The sequence below is a fragment of the Neomonachus schauinslandi genome, chromosome 5 (genome assembly GCF_002201575.2).
Source record: "Neomonachus schauinslandi chromosome 5, ASM220157v2, whole genome shotgun sequence".
Classification (NCBI taxonomy): domain Eukaryota; kingdom Metazoa; phylum Chordata; class Mammalia; order Carnivora; family Phocidae; genus Neomonachus; species Neomonachus schauinslandi.
In genome coordinates, this window is record NC_058407.1 from 79,922,274 (window position 1) to 79,930,798 (window position 8,525).

Genomic DNA, 8,525 nt, shown 5'->3' on the forward strand with positions numbered 1-8,525 from the left:
CTTAAGAATACAGATGTTAAGGAGCTTGTGCTTAAGGAGCTAGTTAAGTTTGGGCAATTGCAGATGGAAAGACTGAAAATTTTCTGAAATTGGTATTAAATACCCTCATACAATAAAGGGACGCTGCCAACACATATGGCATAGAAGAGAAAGAAGACCCACTGATGAAAAAAAGAAGAGGACCTGAACAAGCCATTTCCTTTAGTCAGACCACCACAGAGATGGCTAGTGCCATCCCAAAATCCATTCTCTGCTCCCTTTGTACTAAAAGAACCCCTACATTATTGGAGAACCTCAACTAGAAAACTGTACTTCTACATAGATGTAAGCAGAAGTTCTTGGGTGAAAATTATAAGAAAAGTTATTGGGTGGAAATTATAAGAAAAGCTCAGACGCAGCTCTTAACTGATACATCTAGCCTAGATTTCCATCAGTTTCCTTGTCAATGAGGATTATAAGTTAATATCAGAACCATATTACTTTTTTGGATAATTAGATACGAATTCTTGCTTTAAGTTAGCTGTCGAATAAATTTTACCAATAGTTCTAAGTGTAGATTAAATCCTCCTTAGCTAATCTTTTTGTTGCCTTTATAAAGTACCAGACTCTGTTAGCAGATGGCTCTCTGCACTGGGCTGACACCATCTGAAATCACTATCCAAGGACCATGCCTATAATGGGCAGGTGAGATAAATGGTTGTCTAGTACTCCTTATTCCTAGTTGTGTTTCACAATGCATAAACATGTATCTCTTTGAAAACTTTCTACAGATCTTCATCAGCAGTAACAAGGTGGGGGGGGGGGAAGGAGTCCAAAGACCCCATCTTAATGCAGCTTCTCTGGATTCCACTATCCAGCTAGTCCAGGAGAATCCAGAGAGAGGTAGGGATCACTTTGTGGAAATCCTTATGGGCTTGCACGTGCTCCACACTCTACTTTTCTGGGTTCAATCAGAATTTTAAGCACATGGGCACCCAGAGAGACCAGGCAGATACTTAAGGAGAGGAGAGCCAGGGAGATCCCCCTTATAGTTGTCTCTGTCCTAGTTGTCTTTTGTATGTGATCACTCTAGGAATTTGAAGCATATGTTAAATTCAGGATAACCTGCATGAGTGTTTGTGATAATCACATAAATACAAAAACACAAAGGTTTCAGCAGTGATAAAATTCATTTCCTCTACTTCCTCTTACCTGCTCCTTGGTGCTATGTAAAGACAAGTAAGTGCATAAACGTCTCGAGCAGTGTTAACATAAATATAAAACGTGATTCATTTGTGTGTTTACAACCACAGACACATTAATTGGTAGTCTACAGAAAGACTTCAGTTCTTTTACAAATTAAACAGAGACACTTGTGTTGTTCCTGCTAATTTGCTGAGTATGGAACTGCAAAACCCAACCTTCTATTCTGGGATTTTAAATCTGGTACCTTCACAAAATAGCATTATCAATATTGAGAAGTTATATTTGGCTTCTGGAGAGTAGCACTGGGGCTTCCCTCCCTTCTAAGATCCTTGCATCAGGTGGCCTTCTTTCTGTGTTATGCCTGACAACACTAACGTTTCTCTGCTGAAAGCAGTGTGCATGCCCCGAGAAAGGACTCCAGGGGAAGTTTTAATTTACCCCTAATCTATCATCCCACTCTACCTCCAACCCCACCCCCCCCACCCCCGCCGCCTTCATTTTAGCATTAACCGTAAACTTTTTACTTCAGATTTTTATGAACTCTGCTTCGTGGGATCCCTTTCCCTTTTTGATGTAAAACGATGTAGAGTAACTGTAAATTTTCTGTCCACCACCCAAAACAGAGGTGATTAAGAAAGACATCTGCCCCTCTAACAGGGTATTTTCACAGCAGTACGGGCAAGAAGATTCACACCCTCGGGCAGCTCTGGGGTCTTTAAGGCTATTAGAGATGGGCGCTTAGTTTGAATCGGACTGGGAATCCCAAAACACCCTAGTCACCTCCCGGGAGAGTGGTACGGCTTGCAGAACCCTAGAGGCAGAAAACCTCTCTTCTTTATGGAAACTTTAATCCTCTCAGGAGAGTTCAGTTTCTGCTGGAAATCCAAGACTTTGCAAGCAAACAGGATAAGACCTTCCAAAGTCACAAGGTGAATATAATGAGCGTAGCGCTCAGAATACTTACGTGGGGGTGGGGGAAGGGGGTGGGAACTGGGATAAGTGTTCCCTTTCATTAGCGTCTCTATAGGTAGTGATTTCCCTACTTAACCAAAGAAAAGCAATGGAAGCAGTTTCCCCCTCACCTATTAAAAGGAGAAAGATGGGTATCTTTAATTGAAAGCAAGCCATCACAAAATTCTCTAATTATAGGCTCAAAGGGGTTTCAAGCTCATGTTGTATCTCCTTCGCTTTCAGCAGGACAGCATTAAACCTTCCTGAAAAGATAAGACTCAACCTATTTTTAAACATACCCAAAGAGTGCATTCTAGTCTTCTGTTCCTTTGTTAGACAGGGGAGTTTTTTTTCCCCTTTCTAACCTCACCACAGGTGAACTTTTGCTATTACTAACCTGAAGTCTTCACATTAGAGTTCGGCTTGGTTTGCTCAGTGGAAATGGTGAACAGCTGGTCAACGTTAGCCTTTTCTACACTGTACTTCCATGTGTCCATCTGTATGAAATTATAACAGTTAATTAGGAGATTTGGGTTTAAATCAATAAATTTGGAGCTAGATGCCAATGGAATCACTCACTGACAAAAGACTGCCCCCATTCTTTCTCTCATACTTTCTTTCTCTGCCATCTATTCCAATGCTAACATCTCTCCCTTTCCCACCTCTCTTCCAACAATGCCCCCCCCCACACACACACTACAACAAATGTGCACACTGACACTGGTAAATTGCTTAAAACACCTGTGTTTTAAAAACACAGCTACTTAACATTCAGACCTTGGCCCTATGGGTATTAATCGTTAAGAGCACAGACTCTGGAGCCCACTGTCTGTGCTTAAATCCTGGCTCTGGGAGCATAGGCACATTTATTTCTATCTCCCAACATAACCTATTTTGTCATCTATAGAATGGAGGCAATAATAGGATCTACCTTATAAGGTTGTGGAAAAGATTAATGAGTTCATACCAAAAGGGTCCCTAAAGTGGTTTTCTTTGATTTTTATTTTTATTTTATTTTATTTTATTGCAATCAAAAAACCTTTGATTTTTATTTTTATTAAATCAAAAAACCTTTTATTTTTATTTTTATTTTATTTTATTTTATTGCAAATGCTATACAATTGTTAGCTATTGTCATACCCTCCTTGCAGCAAAAGGACATTAGAAAGCATTAAACTATGCCTGATATTCCAGAAGGCAAGAGTTTGAGAAAAGGAGTAGGACTCAGGTTTTAAAGGAAGTGGATAAGCAAGAAGAGTTACCCAGGTGAACAATGAAAGAAAAAAGACAAAAAGCAAAGAAGGATAAAAGTAAAAACGAAAGAGGAAGAACAAAAGCAGACCTTTCATGGGGAAAAGGTAGAAAGACGAAAACATAAGGGAAAAGAAGAAAAGAAAGAGAAAAATTAGTAAAAAGATGGGCATGGAAAGGAAAGAAGAAAAGGAGGACTGAGAATCACAAAGGAAACCAAAAAATTAGAAATGACTCCATCCGCAGTTTGGGCTGGGCTTCAGAAAGAGAAAGGACTGGAAGAGAAAACAAAAATGTCGGCATGGTAGGGAAGCTTGGGATAGGATGAGGAGATCCAAGTAATAACAAAAGGCTTCATTTGCAGCCACAGGCCTCTCCGTCTTCCAATGATGAGAAGTGTACATCAACATTAACACACCCATGATCCACTAGTCTTCTTTCCCTTTTCCTCCTCTTCTAAACTGCTTTAGAGTTGGCCCCAGAATTAGGCCCTAAGGCTGGCCCTAGTCAGATGTCTGCCTTGTGTCTTGTCTGCTCTACCGACAAGACCAAGATGAAGTGATCCAGACCTTCTTCTTTTCACTAAATATTCTATCTATCCTTTTCAAGGGAACATTTAGCTGTGGAGCAAACACTTACACCCTCGTCCTACTTCGAACATTCACAAACCTATAAGGGGAGGTTTCACCTTAAAGCCATCCTCCTCCTCCCCCTCTTTCGGGTCAATTTAGAAGAAGCAGAGAGTACTGCAGGCATATGCCACTTGTAGGGCATCAAAGTGCCCTCCCCACTAAAGAGAAATAACCACTCAATGACTTGGAAACAAGAGAGAGGTTGAATAGAGGTTTAAAATCAAATCAGTATTTAAAAATTACTTCTTCTAAGTATTCTCCTTAAACGGCCTGTTTGGTGCAAACTACGTCCCCGTATTTGAGGAAGTCGAGAGACCTTCAAGGGCCCTCTCCCGAGACGAAGTGGACGGACCGCGAGCGTCTCCTCTTGCCGGGGTGAGCCTGGGCCGCCGCCGCCGCGGGAGTCACGAAGCCAGACGCGGCGCGTCTCCGCCCAGGACTCGGGAGACTGCAGCAGCGCGCGCCGTGGCCGCGGCCCGGGCGGCTCCTGGAGGCTGGGAGGAGACGCGACTCCCGCAGACACGTGACCTCCTCCCAGCCGCCGCTTCCCGCGACCCAGATCCGTCCCCGGAACCCGCGCTGTGCGGGGCGGGCCGGGGTGGGGGTAGGGGGGGGACACGTAGCGACGGCCCCAGTCCCTGCTGCGCCCCTGTGCGTGTTCCTTCGGCGTACTTCTCCCCTTGGTTCATGCGCCGCTGGCAATTAGGAAGGTTTCGGGGATAACCCAGGAGAATTGAACCTTACTCTTGCTGCAGGAAGGAAAAACCTTTGATTTTTATATCTATCTACTTATATAAGAGAAATCAACATATATTCTCTCCTTTCCTCCCCCAGCAGAGCCGAGTGGCGGCAGCAGCGGGGCGGGAGCCCTGGGAGTCCCGCAGGACGAAATTCCCCACCCACCCACCTACCCCTCCGGCCTCCAAGGCCCCTGGTCGCCCGCTGCGTCGGGCGGCGTGGGTAGTGCGCATCTCTGGGCACCTCTTGGTAACTCTCGCTAGCAGTGAGTCATGCTCCCGGGATGGCTCTGGGGAAAGATAACCCGGCTCGTGCTGGCTTGCGCTTCCCCGCGCCGAGCGCCGCTGCTACAGGGCGAGCGCGCGCGCGCACGGGTTCCCCGCGCAGTGATGTGGCAGCAGCGGCAGGTCGGATCACGTTGCTGGCCCTGTGCTGGTACCCGTTTGAGACAGGATTAAGGAGGGAGGCTTTGGAGGTGCCAGCGGTAGTAAACGTGGGCTCTGCACACTCCCGGCGTCGCTTATCACACCGCGGGGGGCGGGGAGCTTGGGGGGGGGGAGAACCACGCAGCAGCACCCGAGGCGATGAGGGGCGACGGAGTTTAGCTGGCGAGTGATAATGCTGCATTGCTTTTCCGCGGTAGCCCCTCTTGTGCCACCCCCTCCTTCCCCCTCCCTCCCGCCGCGTTCCTCTGGGAGCACCAGAGGCCCCAATCGTCGTCATCTGTTTCTGTGATTAGTGGCACCGCAATTCCGGCTGCTGCGGGAAGTTTGGGTGGCTCAGGGACATCGTGTCGCCGAAAGACACTTGGATTGCGACATTCTGACCCAGTGACTACATTTTCATTTATTTTAAATCCTTCAGGGAGCGGATTTCAAGTTGCCCCATTAAGGGGCAACCTCCAACCGGGGCCAAGGGGTCCCCCCAGGCCACTGAGCGATGAGCAAACAAGTCTCCACATGTTCCTTCGGGACTGAAGTTTACCCACCGTGAATTCCCTCTTTCCTTTCTCTGGTCCAAACCACCAGTGCAGTCGGTGGCGAAGCAAAAAGCCACGTTCACGTTCCTGCATCGTAATGACGGACGAACTGAGGGAGTAGCATTTCCGAGCCGAGGAAGCCCGGGCTGCCCCGCACCCCCGGCGCCTCCTCCCCCTCCCCCAGCTGACTGCAACGCCTTTGGGAAGATGAATAGCTTGGCCGAAGTTGTTTTTCCTTTCCGGTGGCCCTGATCAGGTGTCCCCGCCCCCTCCTGCCTTTCGCCTTCCCTCACAGCCTGCTCCCGACACCCCCTCCTGGCCCGGCCCCTCCTCCCCCGCCCCCCTCCGGGCTGGACCGCGGATGGTACGTTCCGCACGTGAGCTGGGTGCTGGTCTGGCCGGCGACGCGCGTGCCCTGTGGCCAAACACTGCCCGGAGTGAGAGCAAACTACCAGCGCAGTGGGGCCGGCGCGAGTGTGCGTGCGTGTGTGTGCGTGTGTGCGAGAGAGCGAGCGCGGTGGGAGGGGGGGGGGAACCAACTGCTTCACACTTTCAACACTGCACTGAAGAAGGGAGAGAGAGAGAGAGACTGGAGACGCACAGATCCCCCCAAGATCTCCCAAAGCTATCGTCCCACAGATTATAGAACAGAACCCCAAAAATCGAAACAGAGGAAACGGACAGCGGTTGAACATGGACGAAGGAATTCCTCATTTGCAAGAGAGACAGTTACTGGAACATAGAGATTTTATAGGGTAAGGTGCACGCACCCTTGCGAATATCTGTCTAGGCTTTAGAGTGATTTTTTTTCTTCTCCAGAAAGTGGTATGGAGCGGGCAAGGGCAGTGCCCCTCCCCGAATGGGTGCCTGATGCTGATTTCTGTTTTGCAGACTGGACTATTCCTCTTTGTATATGTGTAAGCCCAAAAGGAGCATGAAGCGAGACGATAACAAGGTAAGTGTAAGTTTCCGATGTTCCCCATAACCTGCCTGGATAGTTAATTAGGGTCATTGATTTCACAGCGAAGCTCTGCCCGCAAATATATTCCAGCCCTTGAGCTTCCCCAACTGTGAATTTTAAGTGGTTTGCTGGATACTCTCAGGGGGAGATTAAACATCACACCTGAATTCAAATTGCATTTCAGAACAGTCCAGAGGAAAAGGTTTCTTGGGCATAGTTTATCACATAATATGGGGGATTTTCTGAGGGGGGGTTATTGATTTATCCAATGAATGTGTAGCTTATTGTTTTCTTTCTTCCATGATTGTCGTATATTAAGGATACCTACAAATTACCGCACAGATTAATAGAAAAGAAAAGAAGAGATCGAATTAATGAATGCATTGCTCAGCTGAAAGATTTACTGCCTGAACATCTGAAGTTAACAGTAAGATGCACATTTTCATTCTTTGCTGCTCTCCAAGGGCGTGTTAATAGCTTGGTACTACTCCCAGAGATATAAGAATAAATGTAAATATCATATGCCTTACAACTTGTACTGTAGTGTAGAGTTTCCCACAAACTCAAGAGTAGGTGCTCACAACTGAAGGCAAGAAATCACGTATAACCCGTCTTCTGGAAAGCTCAAGAAGTATAGGAATAGCACTTCTTTCAGAATGTTTGCTTAAGTTGCTGTGCTGAGTGGAGAGCCAATCAAGCCAAATGTGTGTTTTTAAGTAACCAAGTGCCCCCTTCTCTTTTGCACCACTGCAGACTCTGGGGCATCTGGAGAAAGCGGTAGTCTTGGAATTAACTTTGAAACATTTAAAAGCTTTAACAGCCTTAACCGAGCAGCAGCATCAGAAAATAATTGCTTTACAGAATGGTAAGTCAGTTCAGGGAGGCCAACCCACCCTGATGAAGCTGGGCAGCCCACAGAGGGGCAGTGTTTAGGACTCTGCCCCCACCCCCTTCCTTGGGCCCACGGGCTCACTCTCATTTGTTAAATTGCTTATACTTTCCCTTCATTGGAAAGTGCCCATTTCCCGAAGCATCCCAGAGGCTTTCAGCAGCTCAGAGGAATCAGATTTTTCTTTAAAGTCGCGGTTGCGCTCTCCACTTTGGTTTTTCAGCTGGGAGTAGGGCGCCCCCTTGCTCCCCACCCCCGCCACCACCCCCCACCCCCCCACCCCGGCAACCGGTGGATTATATCACCCGAATACAGAGGAAAAACCGAGATCACTTTAGTCAATGTAGGGCCCACGTGATAAGCAGATGTTTTAACGTCGGTATTTTTCTTCTTGCCTCCATTCCTCTGCCCCCACCCCCACCCCCCTCCTCATCCTAGGGGAGCGATCTCTGAAATCGCCCATTCAGTCCGACTTGGATGCGTTCCACTCGGGATTTCAAACATGCGCCAAAGAAGTCTTGCAATACCTCTCCCGGTTTGAGAGCTGGACGCCCAGAGAGCAGCGGTGTGTCCAGCTGATCAACCACTTGCACGCCGTGGCCACCCAGTTCTTGCCCACCCCCCAGCTGTTGACTCAACAGGTCCCTCTGAGCAAAGGCACCGGCGCGCCCTCGGCCGCCGCCCCAGGGTCCGCGGCCGCTCCCTGCCTGGAGCGCGCCGGGCAGAAGCTTGAGCCCCTCGCCCACTGCGTGCCGGTCATCCAGCGGACTCAGCCCAACGCCGAGCTCGCCGCCGAGAACGACACGGACACCGACAGCGGCTACGGCGGCGAGGCCGAGGCGAGGCCGGACCGCGAGAAGGGCAAAGGCTCCGGGGCGGGCCGCGTCACCATCAAGCAGGAGCCCCCCGGGGAGGACTCGCCGGCGCCCAAGAGGATGA

At 48.5% G+C, this 8,525-nt stretch overlaps 1 protein-coding gene across 1 annotated transcript in view; it reads left to right on the plus strand.

The window, feature by feature from the left end:
* The first annotated feature begins 6,259 nt into the window (after positions 1 to 6,259).
* The window catches only part of BHLHE41 (basic helix-loop-helix family member e41), a 3,336-nt gene continuing 1,070 nt past the window's right edge, over positions 6,260 to 8,525 (plus strand). Inside the window, exons 1-5 of the mRNA XM_044915212.1 lie at positions 6,260 to 6,491; positions 6,628 to 6,691; positions 7,017 to 7,124; positions 7,451 to 7,562; positions 8,025 to 8,521. Of these exons, the coding sequence (XP_044771147.1) occupies positions 6,430 to 6,491; positions 6,628 to 6,691; positions 7,017 to 7,124; positions 7,451 to 7,562; positions 8,025 to 8,521 (843 nt within the window). The 5' untranslated portion in view covers positions 6,260 to 6,429. The remainder of the gene's footprint in view (positions 6,492 to 6,627; positions 6,692 to 7,016; positions 7,125 to 7,450; positions 7,563 to 8,024; positions 8,522 to 8,525) is intronic.